Here is a 23,107-nt window from a genome sequence, read left to right as displayed (position 1 = left end):
GGGACTCCCTCTGGTCAGTCAGTCTGTGTCCCAGTGAGAGGCAACTCCCTCTGGTCAGTCTGTGTCCCAGTGAGAAGGAACTCCCTCTGGTCAGTCTGTGTCCCAGTGAGAGGGAAATCTCTCTGGTCAGTCTGTGTACCAGTGAGAGGAAACTCCCCCTGGTCAGTCAGTCTTTGTCCCAGTGAGAGGGAACTCCCTCTGGTCAGTCAGTCTGTGTCCCAGTGAGAGGGAACTCCCTCTGGTCAGTCTGTGTCCCAGTGAGAGGGAACTCCCTCTGGTCAGTCTGTGTCCCAGTGAGAGGCAACTCCCTCTGGTCAGTCTGTGTCCCAGTGAGAAGGAACTCCCTCTGGTCAGTCTGTGTCCCAGTGAGAAAGAACTCCCTCTGGTCAGTCTGTGTCCCAGTGAGAGGGGACTCCCTCTGGTCAGTCTGTGTCCCAGTGAGAGGGAACTCCCTCTGGTCAGTCTGTGTCCCAGTGAGAGGGAACTCCCTCTGGTCAGTCTGTGTCCCAGTGAGAGGCAACTCCCTCTGGTCAGTCTGTGTCCCAGTGAGAAGGAACTCCCTCTGGTCAGTCTGTGTCCCACTGAGGGAACTCCCTCTGGCCTGTTTGTGTCCCAGTGATGGGGGACTCCCTCTGGTCAATCTGTGTCCCAGTGAGAGGGAACTCCCTCTGATCAGTCTGTGTCCCAGTGAGAGGGGACTCCCTCTGGTCAGTCTGTGTCCCAGTGAGAGGGGACTCCCTCTGGTCAGTCTGTGTCCCAGTGAGAGGGGACTCCCTCTGGTCAGTCTGTGTCCCAGTGAGAGGGAACTCCCTCTGGTCAGTCTGTGTCCCAGTGAGAGGGAACTCCCTCTGGTCAGTCTGTGTCCCACTGAGGGAACGCCCTCTGGTCAGTTTGTGTCCCAGTGAGAGGGGACTCCCTCTGGTCAGTCTGTGTCCCAGTGAGAGGGAACTTCCTCTGGTCAGTTTGTGTCCCAGTGAGAGGGGACTCCCTCTGGTCAGTCTGTGTCCCAGTGAGAGGGGACTCCCTCTGGTCAGTCTGTGTCCCACTGAGGGTACTCCCTCTGGCCAGTTTGTGTCCCAGTGAGAGGGGACTCCCTCTGGTCAGTCTGTGTCCCAGTGAGAGGGGACTCCCTCTGGTCAGTCTGTGTCCCAGTGAGAGGGCACTCCCTCTGGTCAGTCTGTGTCCCAGTGAGAGGGAACTCCCTTTGGTCAGTCTGTGTCCCAGTGAGAGGGAACTCCCTATGGTCAGTCAGTCTGTGTCCCAGTGAGAGGGAACTCCCTCTGGTCAGTCTGTGTTCCAGTGAGAGGGGACTCCCTCTGGTCAGTTTGTGTCCCAGTGAGAGGGGACTCCCTCTGGTCAGTCTGTGTCCCAGTGAGAGGGCACTCCCTCTGGTCAGTCTGTGTCCCAGTGAGAGGGAACTCCCTTTGGTCAGTCTGTGTCCCAGTGAGAGGGACCTCCCTATGGTCAGTCAGTCTGTGTCCCAGTGAGAGGGAACTCCCTCTGATCAGTCTGTGTCCCAGTGAGAGGGGACTCCCTCTGGTCAGTCTGTGTCCCACTGAGGGAACTCCCTCGGGTCAGTTTGTGTCCCAGTGAGAGGGGACTCCCTCTGGTCAGTCTGTGTCCCCGTGAGAGGGGACTCCCTCTGGTCAGTCTGTGTCCCAGTGAGAGGGGACTCCCTCTGGTCAGTCTGTGTCCCAGTGAGAGGGAACTCCCTCTGGTCAGTCTGTGTCCCAGTGAGAGGGAACTCCCTCTGGTCAGTCTGTGTCCCACTGAGGGAACGCCCTCTGGTCAGTTTGTGTCCCAGTGAGAGGGGACTCCCTCTGGTCAGTCTGTGTCCCAGTGAGAGGGAACTTCCTCTGGTCAGTTTGTGTCCCAGTGAGAGGGGACTCCCTCTGGTCAGTCTGTGTCCCAGTGAGAGGGGACTCCCTCTGGCAGTCTGTGTCCCAGTGAGGGTACTCCCTCTGGCCAGTTTGTGTCCCAGTGAGAGGGGACTCCCTCTGGTCAGTCTGTGTCCCAGTGAGAGGGGACTCCCTCTGGTCAGTTTGTGTCCCAGTGAGAGGGGACTCCGTCTGGTCAGTCTGTGTCCCAGTGAGAGGGCACTCCCTCTGGTCAGTCTGTGTCCCAGTGAGAGGGAACTCCCTTTGGTCAGTCTGTGTCCCAGTGAGAGGGAACTCCCTATGGTCAGTCAGTCTGTGTCCCAGTGAGAGGGAACTCCCTCTGGTCAGTCTGTGTTCCAGTGAGAGGGAACTCCCTCTGGTCAGTCTGTGCCCCAGTGAGAGGGAACTCCCTCTGGTCAGTCTGTGTCCCAGTGAGAGGGAACTCCCTCTGGCCAGTTTGTGTTCCAGTGAGAGGGGACTCCCTCTGGTCAGTCTGTGTCCCAGTGAGAGGGGACTCCCTGTGGTCAGTCTGTGGCCCAGTGAGAGGGAACTCCCTCTGGTCAGTCTGTGTCCCAGTGAGAGGGAACTCCCTCTGGTCAGTCTGTGTCCCAGTGAGAAGGAACTCCCTCTGGTCAGTCTGTGTCCCAGTGAGAAGGAACTCCCTCTGGTCAGTCTGTGTCCCAGTGAGAGGGGACTCCCTCTGGTCAGTCTGTGTCCCAGTGAGAGGGAACTCCCTCTGGCCAGTTTGTGTCACAGTGAGAGGGGACTCCCTCTGGTCAGTCTGTGTCCCAGTGAGAGGGAACTTCCTCGGGTCAGTCTGTGTCCCAGTGAGAGGGAACTCCCTCTGGTCAGTCTGTGTCCCACTGAGGGAACTCCCTCTGGCCAGTTTGTGTCCCAGTGAGAGGGGACTCCCTCTGGTCAGTCTGTGTCCCAGTGAGAGGGAACTCCCTCTGGTCAGTCCGTGTCCCAGTGAGAGGGGACTCCCTCTGGTCAGTCTGTGTTCCAGTGAGAGGGGACTCCCTCTGGTCAGTCTGTGTCCCAGTGAGAGGGAACTCCCTCTGGTCAGTCTGTGTCCCAGTGAGAGGGACTCCCTCTGGTCAGTCTGTGTCCCACTGAGGGAACTCCCTCGGGTCAGTTTGTGTCCCAGTGAGAGGGGACTCCCTCTGGTCAGTCTGTGTCCCAGTGAGAGGAAACTCCCTCTGGTCAGTCAGTCTTTGTCCCAGTGAGAGGGAACTCCCTCTGGTCAGTCAGTCTGTGTCCCAGTGAGAGGGAACTCCCTCTGGTCAGTCTGTGTCCCAGTGAGAGGGAACTCCCTCTGGTCAGTCTGTGTCCCAGTGAGAGGCAACTCCCTCTGGTCAGTCAGTCCCAGTGAGGGAACTCCCTCTGGTCAGTCAGTGTCCCAGTGAGCGGCAACTCCCTCTGGTCAGTCAGTCTGTGTCCCAGTGAGAGGGGACTCCCTCTGGTCAGTCTGTGTCCCAGTGAGAGGGGACTCCCTCTGGTCAGTCTGTGTCCCAGTGAGAGGGGACTCCCTCTGGTCAGTCTGTGTCCCAGTGAGAGGGAACTCCCTCTGGTCAGTCTGTGTCCCAGTGAGAGGGAACTCCCTCTGGTCAGTCTGTGTCCCACTGAGGGAACGCCCTCTGGTCAGTTTGTGTCCCAGTGAGAGGGGACTCCCTCTGGTCAGTCTGTGTCCCAGTGAGAGGGAACTTCCTCTGGTCAGTTTGTGTCCCAGTGAGAGGGGACTCCCTCTGGTCAGTCTGTGTCCCAGTGAGAGGGGACTCCCTCTGGTCAGTCTGTGTCCCACTGAGGGTACTCCCTCTGGCCAGTTTGTGTCCCAGTGAGAGGGGACTCCCTCTGGTCAGTCTGTGTCCCAGTGAGAGGGGACTCCCTCTGGTCAGTCTGTGTCCCAGTGAGAGGGCACTCCCTCTGGTCAGTCTGTGTCCCAGTGAGAGGGAACTCCCTTTGGTCAGTCTGTGTCCCAGTGAGAGGGAACTCCCTATGGTCAGTCAGTCTGTGTCCCAGTGAGAGGGAACTCCCTCTGGTCAGTCTGTGTTCCAGTGAGAGGGGACTCCCTCTGGTCAGTTTGTGTCCCAGTGAGAGGGGACTCCCTCTGGTCAGTCTGTGTCCCAGTGAGAGGGCACTCCCTCTGGTCAGTCTGTGTCCCAGTGAGAGGGAACTCCCTTTGGTCAGTCTGTGTCCCAGTGAGAGGGACCTCCCTATGGTCAGTCAGTCTGTGTCCCAGTGAGAGGGAACTCCCTCTGATCAGTCTGTGTCCCAGTGAGAGGGGACTCCCTCTGGTCAGTCTGTGTCCCACTGAGGGAACTCCCTCGGGTCAGTTTGTGTCCCAGTGAGAGGGGACTCCCTCTGGTCAGTCTGTGTCCCCGTGAGAGGGGACTCCCTCTGGTCAGTCTGTGTCCCAGTGAGAGGGGACTCCCTCTGGTCAGTCTGTGTCCCAGTGAGAGGGAACTCCCTCTGGTCAGTCTGTGTCCCAGTGAGAGGGAACTCCCTCTGGTCAGTCTGTGTCCCACTGAGGGAACGCCCTCTGGTCAGTTTGTGTCCCAGTGAGAGGGGACTCCCTCTGGTCAGTCTGTGTCCCAGTGAGAGGGAACTTCCTCTGGTCAGTTTGTGTCCCAGTGAGAGGGGACTCCCTCTGGTCAGTCTGTGTCCCAGTGAGAGGGGACTCCCTCTGGCAGTCTGTGTCCCACTGAGGGTACTCCCTCTGGCCAGTTTGTGTCCCAGTGAGAGGGGACTCCCTCTGGTCAGTCTGTGTCCCAGTGAGAGGGGACTCCCTCTGGTCAGTTTGTGTCCCAGTGAGAGGGGACTCCGTCTGGTCAGTCTGTGTCCCAGTGAGAGGGCACTCCCTCTGGTCAGTCTGTGTCCCAGTGAGAGGGAACTCCCTTTGGTCAGTCTGTGTCCCAGTGAGAGGGAACTCCCTATGGTCAGTCAGTCTGTGTCCCAGTGAGAGGGAACTCCCTCTGGTCAGTCTGTGTTCCAGTGAGAGGGAACTCCCTCTGGTCAGTCTGTGCCCCAGTGAGAGGGAACTCCCTCTGGTCAGTCTGTGTCCCAGTGAGAGGGAACTCCCTCTGGCCAGTTTGTGTTCCAGTGAGAGGGGACTCCCTCTGGTCAGTCTGTGTCCCAGTGAGAGGGGACTCCCTGTGGTCAGTCTGTGGCCCAGTGAGAGGGAACTCCCTCTGGTCAGTCTGTGTCCCAGTGAGAGGGAACTCCCTCTGGTCAGTCTGTGTCCCAGTGAGAAGGAACTCCCTCTGGTCAGTCTGTGTCCCAGTGAGAAGGAACTCCCTCTGGTCAGTCTGTGTCCCAGTGAGAGGGGACTCCCTCTGGTCAGTCTGTGTCCCAGTGAGAGGGAACTCCCTCTGGCCAGTTTGTGTCACAGTGAGAGGGGACTCCCTCTGGTCAGTCTGTGTCCCAGTGAGAGGGAACTTCCTCGGGTCAGTCTGTGTCCCAGTGAGAGGGAACTCCCTCTGGTCAGTCTGTGTCCCACTGAGGGAACTCCCTCTGGCCAGTTTGTGTCCCAGTGAGAGGGGACTCCCTCTGGTCAGTCTGTGTCCCAGTGAGAGGGAACTCCCTCTGGTCAGTCTGTGTCCCAGTGAGAGGGGACTCCCTCTGGTCAGTCTGTGTTCCAGTGAGAGGGGACTCCCTCTGGTCAGTCTGTGTCCCAGTGAGAGGGAACTCCCTCTGGTCAGTCTGTGTCCCAGTGAGAGGGACTCCCTCTGGTCAGTCTGTGTCCCACTGAGGGAACTCCCTCGGGTCAGTTTGTGTCCCAGTGAGAGGGGACTCCCTCTGGTCAGTCTGTGTCCCAGTGAGAGGAAACTCCCTCTGGTCAGTCAGTCTTTGTCCCAGTGAGAGGGAACTCCCTCTGGTCAGTCAGTCTGTGTCCCAGTGAGAGGGAACTCCCTCTGGTCAGTCTGTGTCCCAGTGAGAGGGAACTCCCTCTGGTCAGTCTGTGTCCCAGTGAGAGGCAACTCCCTCTGGTCAGTCAGTCCCAGTGAGGGAACTCCCTCTGGTCAGTCAGTGTCCCAGTGAGCGGCAACTCCCTCTGGTCAGTCAGTCTGTGTCCCAGTGAGAGGGAACTTCCTCTGGTCAGTCTGTGTCCCAGTGAGAGGGAACTCCCTTTGGTCAGTCTGTGTCCCAGTGAGAGGGAACTCCCTCTGGTCAGTCTGTGTCCCAGTGAGAGGGAACTCCCTCTAGTCAGTTTGTGTCCCAGTGAGGGAACTCCCTCTGGTCAGTCTGTGCCCCAGTGAGAGGGAACTCCCTCTGGTCAGTCAGTCTGTGTCCCAGTGAGAGGGAACTCCCTCTGGTCAGTCTGTGTCCCAGTGAGAGGGAACTCCCTCTGGTCAGTCAGTCTGTGTCCCAGTGAGAGGGAACTCCCTCTGGTCAGTCAGTCTGTGTCCCAGTGAGATTTAAATCTCTCTGGTCAGTCTGTGTCCCAATGAGAGGAAACTCCCTCTGGTCAGTCAGTCTTTGTCCCAGTGAGAGGAAACTCCCTCTGGTCAGTCAGTCTGTGTCCCAGTGAGAAGGAACTCCCTCTGGTCAGTCTGTGTCCCAGTGAGAAGGAACTCCCTCTGGTCAGTCAGTCTGTGTCCCAGTGAGAGGGAACTCCCTTTGGTCAGTCTGTGTCCCTGTGAGAGGGAACTCCCTCTGGTCAGTCTGTGTCCCACTGAGGGAACTCCCTCTGGCCAGTTTGTGTCCCAGTGAGAGGGAACTCCCTCTGGTCAGTGTGTGTCCCACTGAGGGAACTCCCTCTGGCCAGTTTGTGTCCCAGTGAGAGGGAACTTCCTCGGGTCAGTCTGTGTCCCAGTGAGAGGGAACTCCCTCTGGTCAGTCTGTGTCCCACTGAGGGAACTCCCTCTGGCCAGTTTGTGTCCCAGTGATGGGGGACTCCCTCTGGTCAGTCAGTCTGTGTCCCAGTGAGAGGGAAATCTCTTGGTCAGTCTGTGTCCCAGTGAAAGGAAACTCCCCCTGGTCAGTCAGTCTTTGTCCCAGTGAGAGGGAACTCCCTCTGGTCAGTCAGTCTGTGTCCCAGTGAGAGGGAACTCCCTCTGATCAGTCTGTGTCCCAGTGAGAGGGAACTCCCTCTGGTCAGTCTGTGTCCCAGTGAGAGGCAACTCCCTCTGGTCAGTCTGTGTCCCAGTGAGAAGGAACTCCCTCTGGTCAGTCTGTGTCCCAGTGAGAAAGAACTCCCTCTGGTCAGTCTGTGTCCCAGTGAGAGGGGACTCCCTCTGGTCAGTCTGTGTCCCAGTGAGAGGGAACTCCCTCTGGTCAGTCTGTGTCCCAGTGAGAGGGAACTCCCTCTGGTCAGTCTGTGTCCCAGTGAGAGGGGACTTCCTCTGGTCAGTCTGTGTCCCAGTGAGCGGGAACTCCCTCTGGTCAGTCTGTGTCCCACTGAGGGAACTCCCTCTGGCCAGTTTGTGTCCCAGTGAGAGGGAACTTCCTCGGGTCAGTCTGTGTCCCAGTGAGAGGGAACTCCCTCTGGTCAGTCTGTGTCCCACTGAGGGAACTCCCTCTGGCCAGTTTGTGTCCCAGTGATGGGGGACTCCCTCTGGTCAGTCAGTCTGTGTCCCAGTGAGAGGGAACTCCCTTTGGTCAGTCTGTGTCCCAGTGAGAGGGAACTCCCTATGGTCAGTCAGTCTGTGTCCCAGTGAGAGGGAACTCCCTCTGGTCAGTCTGTGTTCCAGTGAGAGGGAACTCCCTCTGGTCAGTCTGTGCCCCAGTGAGAGGGAACTCCCTCTGGTCAGTCTGTGTCCCAGTGAGAGGGAACTCCCCCTGGCCAGTTTGTGTTCCAGTGAGAGGGGACTCCCTCTGGTCAGTCTGTGTCCCAGTGAGAAGGAACTCCCTCTGGTCAGTCTGTGTCCCAGTGAGAAGGAACTCCCTCTGGTCAGTCTGTGTCCCAGTGAGAGGGAACTCCCTCTGGTCAGTCTGTGTCCCAGTGAGAGGGAACTCCCTCTGGTCAGTCTGTGTCCCAGTGAGAGGGAACTCCCTCTGGTCAGTCTGTGTCCCAGTGAGAGGGAACTTCCTCGGGTGTCACAGTTAGATCCTGCGCGTGAGGGGCAACTCACAACCCCATTTTCTCAGTTTTAACCATCGCATTCAGGAAGCAGCCTCTCAGCTTTCAGTGTTGATCTTGCAGACTGACCAAAGAAAGTCGATACTGCTCCTGCCCCTCCCTCACCCAGACATCTCACGCACCAGCACTGAGGCTCCTCCTGGCCAGGAATTACTCGGTGGTCAGAAGGAATGTCCCCAGCCTTCAGAAGAGCAATGATCGAGAGTAAAAACAGAAAATGCTGGAAATCTCAGCGGGTCAGGCAGCATCTGTGGAGAGGGAGCAGAGTTAACGTTTCAGGTCACCAACCCTTCGTCAGAACTGGAGAGTGTTCGGAAAGAACGGATTCTTAACCTGCACTGAAAGGGGGAGGGGAAGAAAGAACGAGAGGGAAGGCCTGTGATAGGGTGGGAGACAGGAGATATTAGAGAGACAAAAGGGATGATGGGTAGAATTGAGGTGGTAATGGCAGGAGTTAGAAACACATTAGTCGGGACCGGGTGTGAACAGCGGGATAATGACCAGTCCGCAAGTGTGACCCCGAGCTTCCGATCGCCTGTCACTTTAATTCTCCACTCCACCCCCACTCTATCTCCATCCTTGGCCTCCTGCACTCTTCCAACGAAGCTCAACGTAAGCTCAAGGAGCAGCACCTTATCTTTCAGTTCAGCACTTTACAGGCTCAACATCCAGTTCAACAATTTCAGACCGTAACCTCTGCCAATCCTTGGCTCCCCACCCTCCGCCCCTCCACCCGCCCGCCCCCCGACTCTCCGCCCGCCCCTCCCTGCCCCTCCGCCCGCCCGCCCCTCCCTGCCCCTCCGCCCGCCCCCCGAGCCTGTTTCTTTATTTCTCCGTGTCTCCAATGGCAGCGGGTATTTATCGATCGGTTAGCCTGACATCGGTGGTGGGGAAAATGTTGGAATCAATTATTAAAGATGAAATAGCAGCGCATTTGGAAAGCAGTGACAGGATCGGTCCAAGTCAGCATGGGTTTATGAAAGGGGAATCATGCTAAACAAATCTTCTGGAATTTTTTGAGGATGTAACTAGTAGAGTGGACAAGGGAGAACCTGTGAATGTGGTGTATTTGGATTTTCAAAAGGCTTTTGACAAGGTCCCACACAAGAGATTGGTGTGCAAAATTGGGGGTAATGTACTGACGTGGATAGAGAACTGGTTGGCAGAGAGTCGGGATAAATGGGTCCTTTTCAGAATGGTAGGCAGTGACCCCAGCTCTTTACAATATATATCAATGATTTAGATGAAGGAATTGAGTGTAATATCTCCAAGTTTGCAGATGACACTAAACTGGGTGGCAGTGTGAGATGTGAGGAGGATGCTAAGAGACTGCAGGGTGACTTAGACAGGTTAGGTGAGTGGGCAAATGCATGGCAGATGCAGTATAATGTGGATAAATGTGAGGTTATCCACTTTGGGGGCAAAAACACAAAGACAGAATATTATCTGAATGGCGGCAGATTAGGAAAAGGGGAGATGCAACGAGACCTGGGTGTCATGGTTCATCAGTCATTGAAAGTTGGCACGCAGGTACAGCAGGCGGTAATGAAGGCAAATGGTATGTTGGCCTTCATAGCTAGGGGATTTGAGTATAGGAGCAGGGAGGTCTTACTGCAGTTGTACAGGGTCTTGGTGAGGCCTCACCTGGAATATTGTGTTCAATTTTGGTCTCCTAATCTGAGGAAGGACGTTCTTGCTATTGAGGGAGTGCAGCGAAGGTTCACCAGACTGATTCCCGGGATGGCCGGACTGACATATGAGGAGAGACTGGATCAACTGGGCCTTTATTCACTCGAGTTTAGAAGGATGAGAGGGGATCTCATAGAAACATATAAAATTCTGACGGGACTGGACAGGTTAGATGCGGGAAGAACGTTCCCGATGTTGGGGAAGTCCTGAACCAGGGGACATAGTCTTAGGGGTAGGTCATTTAGGACTGAGATGAGGAGAAACTTCTTCACTCAGAGAGTTGTTAACCTGTGGAATTCCCTGCCGCAGAGAGTTGTTGATGCCAGTTCATTGGATATATTCAAGAGGGAGTTAGATGTGGCCCTTACGGCTAAAGGGATCAAGGGGTATGGAGAGAAAGCAGGAAAGGGGTACTGAGGGAATGTTCAGCCATGATCTTATTGAATGGCGGTGCAGACTCGAAGGGCCGAATGGCCTACTCCTGCACCTATTTTCTCTGTTTCTATGGTTATTATCCCACCATTCACACCCGATCCTGACTAATGTTTGTCTAACTCCTGCCATTACCATCTCAAGTTGGCCCATCATCCCTTGTGTCTCTCTAATCTCTCCTGCCTTCCACCCTGTCACAGACCTTCTCTTTTGTTCTTTCTTCCCCTCCCCTTTTCAATGCAGGTTAAGAATCCGTTCTTTCTGAACACTCTCCAGTTCTGACCAAGGGCCATCGACCCGAAACGTTAACCCTTCGTCAGAACTGGAGGGTGTCCACAGACGCTGCCTGACCCGCTGAGATTTCCAGCATTTTCTGTTTTGATTCCAGATTAAAGCATGCGCAGTATTTAGCTTTTGTATGAATGATTGTGGAGTGTCGATCTGACGTTCAGACAGTGGGGATGGGTTCAAAGCTTGTGGTTCAGATGGTGGGTAAGTGGGAGGAGTCCACGATCCACACCAGCAACACACCGCAGAAAGTATCTGACGACTACCCAGGAGATTCCTGCAGCTGCCAGACTTCAGGCAGGGCTGCTGAGATCGCTGGTTTGTGCAGCATCAGTCACTGCAGCTTCTATACATGCTACAGCAGGGGCTTGCAAGGGCTGGCTGGGTCTGTGCAGTCCGTGATGACACCAACCAGTCATCATCATCATAGGCAGTCCCTCGTATCGAGGATGACTCGCTTCCACGCCACAAATGGATGAGTTCACAGGTGTTTCAATGAAGGAGCTAATATTCCGGATCCCGAACTACATGTTGAAGGGTGGAAGATGCCTGTGTGTGGATTGTTTTAACGTGGGGTGACCGTTGTACACCAGCCACCACACGGGCTTGACAGAGCTAGGCCTTGGTCCGGTGGCAAGGGTTACCCAGGAGGACCGGAGACCTGCTCTGCTGCACTGACCCAGTGCACACCTATCGCAGTGTGGGCTGGGCCGTGCTGCCCCTGGGCCCTCTCCTCTCCTGGGCCCCGATCACGTCCCTCTACAACCTCTCCCCGCTCCTTCGCCCCGACCTCGCCGCTCCTGCCCACGCTCCAATCACCGACCTGGACCTTGATGACGTCACTCTTCGCTGCCGTTGCCCTCCTGCACCAGCTCACGTTGTACCTTGCGACGGTACACCACCTCGCTGTCCAGGGGCCACCGCTCGCCACTCCTTTTATGGCCCCAACCTGCCGCTGACACCAACCAGCAGGACCCTCATGTCAGACCCTCTCCCTCTCCCTCTACCTGCCTCTCGTCAACACAGACCCTCATGTCAGACCCCCCTACCCGCCCCTTGTGAACACGTACCCTCAGATTAGATCATCAATTCCTTCCTGCAAATCCTCAGTGAAGTAAATGCCGATGTCCCAGGCTGTTCCCTGGGTATGGGGGTGAGTGAGCGGCGAGAGGGGGCATGTCACACCCAGCTCGTGTCTTTATCCGTCTCACTCCCTCCTGCGCTCACAACATCTGAAGGCAGCTCCAAGGACGGGAAGCCAATGCCTCCCTCCCGACACAGGCTGGAGTGCACAGGCTAAAGGCCGACCTACCTCAGTCCAGCTCGCGTCTCCAGCCACTCGGTACTGAAGCTCAAACTGGAAGCTGGCGGATGAGTCGAGGTTGGTGGGGTTGGTCCACGTGACCCGGATTACCTTTGGATCGTCCGTCGCTGTTTCCCCGGTTACAGCGGCTGGGGGCTGGGGCTTCACTAAATCAACAACATGACACACTGTCAGAGAGGGTCCAGTACCCTGGGCCTTACTGCGTACCGGCACCCCCTGGGGCTGGGGGAAACACACAGACCCACCACGCCCCACACTGTCTCACTGCTGTCACAGCTGGGGCAGCACTCAGCCACACTGCCTCAGCATTAAGGGGAGGGACATTAGCTAGGAGTCCTGGTGCAAAGGTTATCCAGCAAAGTGAGTGTCTATGTGCGTGAGGGTATGAACCCCAGTGAGAGTCAGTGTGTGTGGGACTGTACCCCAGTGAGAGTCAGTGTGTGGGGTACCCGTACCCCAGTGAGAGTCCGTGTGTGTGGGACCCGTACCCCAGTGAGAGTCAGTGTGTGTGGGACCCGTACCCCAGTGAGAGTCAGTGTGTGGGAATGTACCCCAGTGAGAGTCAGTGTGTGGGGTACCCGTACCCCAGTGAGAGTCAGTGTGTGTGGGACCGTACCCCAGTGAGAGTCAGTGTGTGTGGGAATGTACCCCAGTGAGAGTCAGTGTGTGGGGTACCCGTACACCAGTGAGAGTCAGTGTGTGTGGGACTGTACCCCAGTGAGAGTCAGTGTGTGGGGTACCCGTACCCCAGTGAGAGTCAGTGTGTGTGGGACTGTACCCCAGTGAGAGTCAGTGTGTGGGATACCCGTACCCCAGTGAGAGTCAGTGTGTGTGGGAATGTACCCCAGTGAGAGTCAGTGTGTGTGGGACTGTACCCCAGTGAGAGTCAGTGTGTGTGGGACCGTACCCCAGTGAGAGTCAGTGTGTGTGGGAATGTACCCCAGTGAGAGTCAGTGTGTGGGGTACCCGTACCCCAGTGAGAGTCAGTGTGTGTGGGACTGTACCCCAGTGAGAGTCAGTGTGTGGGGTACCCGTACCCCAGTGAGAGTCAGTGTGTGTGGGACTGTACCCCAGTGAGAGTCAGTGTGTGGGATACCCGTACCCCAGTGAGAGTCAGTGTGTGTGGGAATGTACCCCAGTGAGAGTCAGTGTGTGTGGGACTGTACCCCAGTGAGAATCACTGTGTGTGGGACTGTACCCCAGTGAGAGTCAGTGTGTGTGGGACTGTACCCCAGTGAGAGTCAGTGTGTGTGGGACTGTACCCCAGTGAGAGTCAGTGTGTGTGGGACTGTACCCCAGTGAGAGTCAGTGTGTGTGGGACTGTACCCCAGTGAGAGTCAGTGTGTGTGGGACTGTACCCCAGTGAAAGGAGAAGAGCTGAGACATTTGATCGCTGTCAGTGAGATTGCTATTTGGTGGTGTATGAGAGCCGTGCTTGTGCAGTGAAGCAATGCTCACTGGGAGCTGGACTGACTGACCAATCCCAATCCACCCTCACTGGCTTGGATTTGAATCCTGGTGACAGAGGCGATAGACCAGAGTCTGACCCAGATCCCTGAGAGGCATGCCACATAAAGGTGCTAATAAAGTGTCTGTTACTGATATCCAGTAGCCCAATGTTAAGCCAGTTTTACACAGCCGCCCTTGCCCGTCACTGAAATGCCGCCCCCCCCAGAGTATCACAGCGAACTCTGTACCTATATCATCGATGATAAACTCCAGTGGTGCCGAGCGTTCCTCTCCCAGTGTGACCCAGGCAACGTACACCTTCCCTGCAGAGAGGAGCTTCCTTCCCAGGGTCAGCCAAGGTGAGCGGGTGGTGTTTTGAACCAGGTGAGTGCTGAGGAGCAGGACCGAGAGAAGGTTGTCAGTACATGAGCATCACTGCTCCCTCAACATGAGCAGCACAGACAACAACACTGCTCACAGGTCGCAGGTGACAGGTCGCAGGTTATCTTGTGCGCTTCCCGGCGAGAGTCAGACCCAGGCCTGGTGGAAATGGCCAAGTTCAGGGTTGGGAACAGTAGAAGAGACGGTGAGGTCAATGAAAAATAGGAGGCCTTCCAGCCCCTCAAGCCTGTTTTTACATTCAATCAGATTCCAGCAGATCAGTATCTTAACTCCATCCAATCACTTTGGGTCCGTAACCCTTGATACCCTTACCCAACAAAAATCTATCATCTCTGTTTTAAAATTTCCAATTGACCCCCGGCCTCAACAGCTTTTTGGGGGGAGAGTGTGAAGAAGTGCTTCCTGACATCAGCCTGGCAAAGGGCAGGCTGAGGGGGGGATCCAATAGAGCTCCGTAACGTTCTGGAAGGGTTTGATGGGGTAAACCTAGAACTAGGGCCATCAATATCAGACAGTCACTGACAAACCCAACGGGGAATTCAGAGAAACTTCTTTACCCCGAGAGGGGTGAGCATGTGGAACTCGCTGCCACAGGGAGGGGTTGAGGTGAATAGTATCGATGCATTTAAGGGAAAGCTGGATAAACACATGAGGGAGAAGGGAATGGAAGGATATGCTGGTAGGGTTGGATGACGGAGGGTGGGAGCAGGTACGGACCGGTTGGCCCATTTTTGTGCTATTTATTCTATGTAATCATTCCTTGTTCTGGACTCCACCCACTCCCCCCTCCTACCAGAGAAAATAGTTTCTCCCGATCAACTCCTTTAATCATCTTAAACACCTCATGACCTCACCCCGTAATCTCCTAACTCGAGGGAATACACGGCCAGTCTGCAACCTGTGCTCATCAGTTAACTCTTTTAAATTCAAGCAGATAGCCGAAGTTTGGATTTTAAAAGGCTGTAGATTGCAGGCCGAAGGGTCGAGTGAGAGGTGGGTGTTCCAGTTCTTTTGCCCCTCAGTTTCCCCAGCCCTGTCGAAGGCCTGGACACTTGCTGGGTGGAGTTCCCCAGGTCGTCTGTGCGTGGGGAGATTGCAGTTGGACCTTGGTGAGCTCAGTACTGAGGCTGAGTGCCTGGTGAGTGAGGCCCGAGGCATGTAAGATACAAGCAATACTGCCCAGGACACCGGGTAGAATTCCGTTATTCGAACACCTCAATTAGATCACCCCTCAGTACTGCCCCTCTGACAGTGTGGCACTCCCTCAGTACTGCCCGTCCGACAGTGCAGCGCTCCCTCAGTACTGCCCCTCTGACAGTGCAGCACTCCCTCAGTACTGCCCGTCCGACAGTGCGGCACTCCCTCAGTACTGCCCCTCCGACAGTGTGGCACTCCCTCAGTACTGCCCGTCCGACAGTGCGGCTCTCCCTCAGTACTGCCCCTCCGACAGTGCGGCACTCCCTCAGTACTGCCCCTCTGACAGTGTGGCACTCCCTCAGTACTGCCCCTCCGACAGTGCGGCACTCCCTCAGTACCGCCCCTCCGACAGTGCGGCACTCCCTCAGCGCCGGGAGTGTCGGCCTAGGTTATGTTGTGAAGAGAGAAAGGACAGGGTAATGTTTGAGGCCTGTTCTGAGCGAGTTCTGACTAAAGGTTATCTCCATCACCGAGTCGGGCTGTGGAGTTCCAGCATTGATGTGAAGGGAACACTCACGTGCCCTTCTCTCGGTAACAGAAGGTGTAGTTGGTGGGGGTCAGTGTGTCATTGCTCGGGTTCCAGGTGCACGTCACCGCTGAGTCCTTGTCCAATCTGAAGCAGAGCAGGTCTTGAGGTGGGTTTGGGTGATCTGCGCCAAGGTAATGAGGAATAAAGTGAACTCCTGGAGTTAAACGTATTCCTGCTGCAGGACAGGAAGTGAGCACCAGTTGGTCCCGCCTCTCCCCAAAGGGCCTCAGGCTGCTGGGCCACATGACGGCAGAGGAAGCTGGTTGATGCTACAACCGTTGTCCTGCAAGGGCTCAGGTCCCAGCCAGCCACCTTGGGAGTCCAGCAGGCCCCATCAATGGGCAGACTAAGTGGCTGGCAATGCCCATGGGCAGGGTCACGGAGCTGGAGCTCCCACCTCAGCGCAACACTGGGCACAGCGGCCAGTGGGGAAAGACACTGCCCAGTGTGGTACTGACCCACACACAGATTCGCCTTCCCCGGGCCGGGGACCCAGGCCGCCCCTTCCCTGAGCCGGGGACCCAGGCCTCCCCTTCCCTGGGCCGGGGACCCAGGCCTCCCCTTCCCCCGGGCCGGGGACCCAGGCCTCCCCTTCCCCGGGCCGGGGACCCAGGCCTCCCCTTCCCCCGGGCCGGGGACCCAGGCCTCCCCTACCCTGGGCCGGGGACCCAGGCCTCCCCTTCCCTGGGCCGGGGACCCGGGCCGGGGACAGGGACCCAGGCCTCCCCTTCCCCGGGCCGGGGACCCAGGCCTCCCCTTCCCCGGGCCAAGGACAGGGACCCAGGCCTCCCCTTCCCTGGGCCGGGGACCCAGGCCTCCCCTTCCCCGGGCCAAGGACAGGGACCCAGGCCTCCCCTTCCCCGGGCCGGGGACCCAGGCCTCCCCTTCCCCCGGCCCGGGGACCCAGGCCTTCCCTTCCCTGGGCCGGGGACCCAGGCCTCCCCTTCCCCGGGCCGGGGACCCAGGCCTCCCCTTCCCCCGGGCCGGGGACCCAGGCCTTCCCTTCCCTGGGCCTGGGACCCAGGCCTCCCCTATCCCCGGGCCGGGGACCCAGGCCTCCCCGGGCCGGGGACCCAGGCCTCCCCTTCCCCGGGCCGGGGACCCAGGCCTCCCCTTCCCCGGGCTGGGGAAGGTTATCCATGGATCGCACTAATGCCCGAGCCTGTACCCAAGACAATGCTGGCATTCAGGAATACTTTATCACAGATAGAGTCTGGATCAGAAATATTAGACAAATGATCCAAAAACACATGAATACAGTAACACATTGCAGATATAATGAAGCACAGAATGGAAAGCACCAGACAGACACCGACAATTCATCCACATACCTGCCACCTTCTCAAATACCGAACTACTGCCCTCGACTAAATCTCTTGCATTGAATCTTATCTCGTGGGCAATTCCTGACCCCTCAACTACTGGGAACAAACTGCGTCTATCTACCCTGTCCCATCCTTTCATAATTTTAACCTCTCTGTCATATCGTCCAAAATCTGTGCTGTTCCAATGAAAAACGCCCCAATTTTCCAAGCCTTTGTATTTGTATTTCCTCAGGCCAGGCAGCATCCCAGTGAATCTGTTCTCGAAACCTCCATATCCTTTCTGTGGTGTGGAGCACAATACTGTGCACAGCACTCTAACTGAGGTCTCATTCAGGTTTTATACAGGCTTATCATTAACTCTTGGCTTTTATGTTCTACACCTCTTGCGATAAAACCTAGAAAACTATTGCCGTTTCTCACAGCTATAACAGCCCCAGGTGTTGCCTTTAGTGCCTTGTGACCCTGTCCCCCCCCCCAATCCCTCTCTTTCCCAGCCCCGAGCCCACTCCCATTCACAGTATTATCAACATTCACCTTGCACTCAATCCCATCTGCCGATGTTTAGCCCAGTTCCCATCCCATCAAAATCTTTTCACAGCTTCTTTTGGTCTTCTAAAGAATGAACCATACTTCCTGTTTTGGTATCATTTCCGAATCTTGGTTATAAACAGTAAACAGAAGTATCTCACAACTAACACAACCCACTTCCAACCATGCTAAAAGTTGCCCTTAACCTTGACTCTCCCCCTCCCTTCTAACCATGTTTAATGCTCACCCCCGAATCCCCCACTATAATCCGATTAGGTGCCACGTGAATGCAACGCTGAGTGTTTTGGAGATGGGAGGTGTGAAATTAGCAGTGTACCTGTTTGGTCCCCAGGCTGTATCAGTACAGCCATTAGCAGCACCTCATGAACGATTCTCATGGTGCCACGCATCACCTGTGAGAGGGAAAGATTAAAACTGGTGTTACACAGACTAAGCATCGCATAAACTGACTCATTCACTCAAGGCTCCCTGGTGGATGCCCTGTCACAGTGTGATGTATCTGGCCCACAGGCTGGGACACCCCAGTCTCGGTCACTGGCCAGCTGAGGTACCTCCGGGTTAGAGAGGGGAAAGCAGCCAGGATTCCTTGCTCCTGATCATGTCCAGTGCCCCTTGCTGGAACGTCCAGGTGGAGATAGGAGTGGGATTGGCTTAGTTGTTCTGTCGGGTAGAATATACTCACTTCATATTCACACATTCAAAAATGGCTGCTTGGGTTCTTACACACATGGAACTGTACCCCGGGGAGAAGGGGAACTGTACCCCGGGGAGTCTGGGGAGAGGGAGAACTGTGGCCCAGGGAGAGGGGGAACTGTACCCCGGGGAGAGTCTGGGGAAAGGGAGAACTGTACCCCAGGGAGAGTCTGGGGAGAGGGAGAACTGTACCCCGGGGAGAGTCTGGGGAGAGGGAGAACTGTACCCCGGGGAGAGTCTGGGGAGAGGGAGAATTGTACCCTGGGGAGAGGGAGAATTGTACCCCAGGGAGTGTCTGGGGAGAGGGAGAATTGTACCCCAGGGAGAGTCTGGGGAGAGGGAGAATTGTACCCCAGGGAGTGTCTGGGGAGAGGGAGAATTGTACCCCAGGGAGAGTCTGGGGAGAGGGAGAATTGTACCCCAGGGAGTGTCTGGGGAGAGGGAGAATTGTACCCCAGGGAGTGTCTGGGGAGAGGGAGAATTGTACCCCAGGGAGAGTCTGGGGAGAGGGGGAGCTGTACCCCGGGGAGAGTCTGGGGAGAGGGGGAGCTGTACCCCGGGGAGAGTCTGGGGAGAGGGGGAGCTGTACCCCAGGGAGAGTCTGGGGAGAGGGGGAGCTGTACCCCGGGGAGAGTCTGGGGAGAGGGGGAGCTGTACCCCAGGGAGAGTCTGTGGAGAGGGGGAGCTGTACCCCAGGGAGAGTCTGGGGAGAGGGAGAATTGTACTCCGGGGAGAGGGAGATGTACCCCGGGGGAGAGTCTGGGGAGAGGAAGAACTGTACCCAGAGAGAGTCAGTTCTGTCAGTAGAGGGGGAGCTGTACTGATTGAGTGAATGGAGCTACAGATCCCGGCCCATCACTCCACGTTGCCGTGTCATGGGCTGGAATGTGCACCACCTCTGTACTGTCGCTCCTCTGGTTTTGAGTTGACATTGTGTGAGCTTATGCCACCAGAGGGTGCAGCAGCCACTGGGTCCAGTGACTCCAGAAACCTTCACAAATGTCACAGCCCTGTTCATAAAAGGGGAGCGGGATAAACCCAGAAACCACAGGCCCGTCAGCCTAACCTGGGCAGTGGGGAAACTATCAGACAATGATCCAGGACAAAATTCATTGGCACTTGAAAAATATGTTAATAAATGAAAGTGAGCAGAGATTTATTAAAGGCAAATCGTGTTTGACCAACTTGATTGAGTCCTTTGATGAAGTAACAGAGAGGGTTGATGAGGGCAGTGCGGTTGATGTGTATATGGACTTTCAAAAGAGTGTTGATAAAGTATCACATAATAGAATTGTAAACAGGGAGGACAGGAGCAGACTTCAGGAGGACAGAGACACAGTGATAAATGGGCACACACGGGGCAGATTCAATTTACGCAGAAAAGTGTGAAGTGATACATTTGGTAGGAAGAATATAAACTAAAGGGTACAATTTAAGGGAACGGTACCACAGTGGTGATGTGACTGGGTCAGTAACCCAGACCCTGGACCAATGATCCCGAGACATGAGTTCAAATCCTACCACAGCAGCTGGGGAATTTAAATTCAGTCAATTAATTAAATCTGGAATAAAAAGCCAGTGTCAGTAATGGAACCATGGAATACCGACCGCATTGTTGTAAAAACCCATCTGGTTCACTAATGTCCCTTTAGGGAAGGAAATCTGCCGCCCTTACCTGGTCTGGCCTATATGTGACTCCAGACCCATAGCAATGTGATTGACTCTTAACTGGCCTCTGAAATGGCCCAGCGAGACACTCAGTTATAAAAAAAACGCTACAAGAAACAAAAATAAGAATAAAACCAGACAGGCCACCTCTCATCGATTTAGGCACTGGCTTCGGACACGACACACCCAGCCCAGTCGACCCGGCAAAATCCTCCTCACCAACATCTGGGTCTCGTGCCAAAATTGGGAGAGTTGTCCCACAGACTGGTCAAGCAAGAGCCTGACATAGTCAGACTCACAGAATCAAATGCCAGACGCCTCTATCACCATCCCTGGGTATGTCCTGTCCCACCGGCAGGACAGACCCACCCGAGATGGTGACACATTGGTATACAGTCGGGAGGGAGTGGCCCTGGGGGTCCTCAACATTGACTCCGGACCCCATAAAGTCTCATGGCTTCAGGTGAAGCATGGGCAAGGAAACCTCCTGCTGATTACCACCTACTGCCCTCCCTCAGCCGATGAATCAGTGCTCCTCCATGGTGAACACCACTTGGAAGAAGCACGGAGGGTAGCAAGGGCACAGAATGTACTCTGGGTGGGGACTTCAATGTCCATCACCAAGAGTGGCTCGGTAGCACCACTACTGACTGAGCTGGTCGAGTCCTGAAGGACATAGCTGCCAGACTGTGTCTGCGTCAGGTGATGAGAGAACCAACACAAAGTCTACTCGACCTCATCCTCACCAATCTACCTGTCACAGATGCATCTGTCCATGACAGCATGGGTAGCAGTGACCACTGCACAGTCCAGTTGGAGACAAAGTCCCATCTTCACCCTGAGGGCACCCAGTATCGTGTTGTGTGGCACTACCACCGTGCTAAATGGGATAGATTCCCAACAGATCGAGCAGCTCAAAACTGGGCATCCATGAGGTACACAAGTCTTTGAAGCTGGCAAGACAAGTTGGGAAGTCTGTTAAAACGGCATACGGGATCCTTAGCTTTATAGAGGTAGAGAGCAAGTTATGCGAAGCCTTTATAAAACACTGGTTCGGCCTCATACAGTGTCCAATTGTGGGAACCGCACTTTAGGAAGGACATGAAGGCCTTAGAGAGGGTGTGAAGGAGATTTACTAGAGTAGTACCAGGGGTGAGGGACTTCGTGTGGAGCAGCTGGAGAAGCTGGGACTGAGCATTAAAGGTTTAGGGGAGTAGACTAAATAAAGAGTAACAGAGGGGTCTATAACCAGAGGACGATGATTTAAGGTGACTGGCGACATGAGGAATGGTTTATTTACGCAGCGAGTTGTTGTGATCGGGAACGCGCTGCCAGAAAGGGCGGAGGAAACAGATTCAATGGTAACTTTCAAAAGGAAATTGGATAAATGCTTGAATAGGAGACATCTACAGGGCTATGGGGAAAGAGCGGGGAGTGGGACTGATTAGATCGGCCGTTCAAAGAGCCGGCACAGGCTCGATAGGCTGAATGGCCTCATTCTGAGCTGTACCATTCTGTGATTCTCAGGATCCCGATGGCAACAGCAACGATTCAACAGGAAATGCTGCAACGCTGACTCTACCTGGGCTGAGCACACCAGCACCGACCTCTCACCGCTCCGCCGACCTCTCACCTCTCCCGCTCCGCCGACCTCTCACCTCTCCCGCTCCGCCGACCTCTCCACCAACCTCTCCCGCTCCGCCGACCTCTCACCTCTCCCGCTCCGCCGACCTCTCCCGCTCTGCCGACCTCTCCACCAACCTTTCACCTCTCCCGCTTCGCCGACCTCTCCACCAACCTTTCACCTCTCCCGCTCCACCGACCTTGCACCAAGCCTGCACCCTCCCAGTAATAGCTTGAATATCTGCCCCCTCCCCGGTTCCCTCTGCCCCCTCCCCGGTTCCCTCTGCCCCCTCCCCGATGCCCTCATTCTGTACAAAAGTAGCTGGAGAGTGTGCTGTGAATACCTGGCTCAGACGAGAGTTTCAGGGGCCTCTGCCATAGCTCCAGTCCTGCTGCTATCTCACTGTTACACGAGTGTGAATCCTAATGCAGGAACGAGTGGGGCAGTGGCCAGAATTAGAAAGATTATGATTTACCAATTGCCGGAGTGCTCTCAATCTTCAGTCATTTCAAAATAATATCAGCAGAGCACGATACAGCTGCTCACCAGATCATGGCACTGAGAGACTGAGAGATTGCGGAAAAGCTCACATACATCACTTCCACACATTCACAGCGCCTCACAGATGACTTATTTAGAAAAAATACTTAACTCAAAACTAACCACACCCACTGATTGCCCAAAGCGAAACAGAGCAGGGAGAGAGAGAGACAGAGAGCATGAGACAGATAGTGAGACAGAGGGCGAGTGAGATAGGGAGACAGAGGGCGAGTGAGATAGGGAGACAGAGAGAGTGAGGCAGAGAGAGGGGGAGAGAGGGCGACAGGGAGAGAGAGGGAGAGAGGGCGACAGGGAGAGAGAGTGAGACATAGAGAGAGTGAGGTAGAGAGACAGAGAGAGTGAGGCAGAGAGAGAGAGGGAAACAGAGAGGGATAGAGATGGAGCGAGAGGGAGACGGAAAGAGAGGGAGACGGAGAGAGAGGGAGACGGAAAGAGAGGGAGACGGAAAGAGAGGGAGACGGAAAAAGAATGAGGCAGAGAGACAAAGAGAGGGAGGGACGCAGAGAGAGAGAGACAGGGAGAAAGAGTGAGACAGAGAGAGAGAGAGAGAGAGAGTGAGAGACAGAGAGAGGAAGGGAGAGGGAGACAGAGAGATAAAGAGGGAGGGAGAGAGGGAGAGAGATAGCGAGAGAGAGAGAGGGAGACAGGGGGAGAGAGAGAGTGTAAAGTCCTGTCCCCTCAGTACAGATTCACACGAGGCATGTAGTGAAGTCAAGGTCACTCTGGACCTGCACCTTTATTTCACAGCTCTGAAACTCTTTTTGGATTCACAGCTCTGAAATGCTGCACTTGCCTGAGACCTGTCCTTATATACCTGTCTCTTGCAAGTGCACCCCTGGTGGTAAGGTATGCTGGTGGTTACAGGTCATATCTTATTACAGTCATGTATAGCATGTTAGGATATAATAATGTAAGATACATGACAGAGAGAGAGGTAGGGAGAGGGAGAGACAAAGAGAGAGAGTGAGACAGAGAGAGAGAGAGAGGGAGGGAGGGAGAGTGAGACAGAGAGAGGGAGGGAGGGAGAGTGAGACAGGGAGAGAAAGTGAGACAGAGAGAGAGAGAAAGGGAGAGGGAGACAGAGAGAGAGAAGGAGGGAGTGGGAGACAGAGAGAGAGAGAGAGAGAGAGAAGGAGGGAAAGGGAGACAGAGAGAGTGGGAGACAGAGGGAGAGGGAGAGTGAGGCAGACAGAGAGAGAGAAGGAGGGAGTGGGAGACAGAGAGAGAGACAGAGGGAGAGAGAGAGAGAGACAGAGAGAGAGAAGGAGGGAAAGGGAGACAGAGAGAGTGGGAGACAGAGGGAGAGGGAAACAGGGAGAGGGAGAGTGAGGCAGAGAGAGGGAGAGAAGGAGAGGGAGACACAGAGAGAGTGAGAGAGACAGAGAGTGAGACAGAAAGAGAGGGAGACAAAGAGAGAGTGA

The 23,107-nt window shown here is 55.3% G+C and overlaps 1 protein-coding gene across 2 annotated transcripts in view; it reads right to left on the bottom strand.

Annotated features, from left to right (window-relative positions):
* The window catches only part of LOC139254643 (interleukin-12 receptor subunit beta-2-like), a 60,452-nt gene extending 38,791 nt beyond the window's left edge, over positions 1-21,661 (bottom strand). Inside the window, exons 1-5 of one of the 2 annotated variants that reach the window (XM_070873765.1) lie at positions 21,469-21,661; positions 17,457-17,532; positions 15,255-15,387; positions 13,387-13,529; positions 11,678-11,835 (exon numbers count right to left, since the gene is read on the bottom strand). In XM_070873765.1, coding sequence (XP_070729866.1) covers positions 11,678-11,835; positions 13,387-13,529; positions 15,255-15,387; positions 17,457-17,529 — 507 coding nt within the window. In that variant the 5' untranslated portion in view covers positions 17,530-17,532; positions 21,469-21,661. The remainder of the gene's footprint in view (positions 1-11,677; positions 11,836-13,386; positions 13,530-15,254; positions 15,388-17,456; positions 17,533-21,468) is intronic. The other variant, XM_070873766.1, reaches the window with a different exon arrangement.
* Positions 21,662-23,107: the final 1,446 nt, after the last annotated feature.

Source organism: Pristiophorus japonicus, unplaced genomic scaffold (genome assembly GCF_044704955.1).
Source record: "Pristiophorus japonicus isolate sPriJap1 unplaced genomic scaffold, sPriJap1.hap1 HAP1_SCAFFOLD_563, whole genome shotgun sequence".
Taxonomy (NCBI): domain Eukaryota; kingdom Metazoa; phylum Chordata; class Chondrichthyes; family Pristiophoridae; genus Pristiophorus; species Pristiophorus japonicus.
The sequence above is the reverse complement of the archived record's forward strand: the minus strand, read 5'-3'. Positions and strand labels throughout refer to the sequence as shown.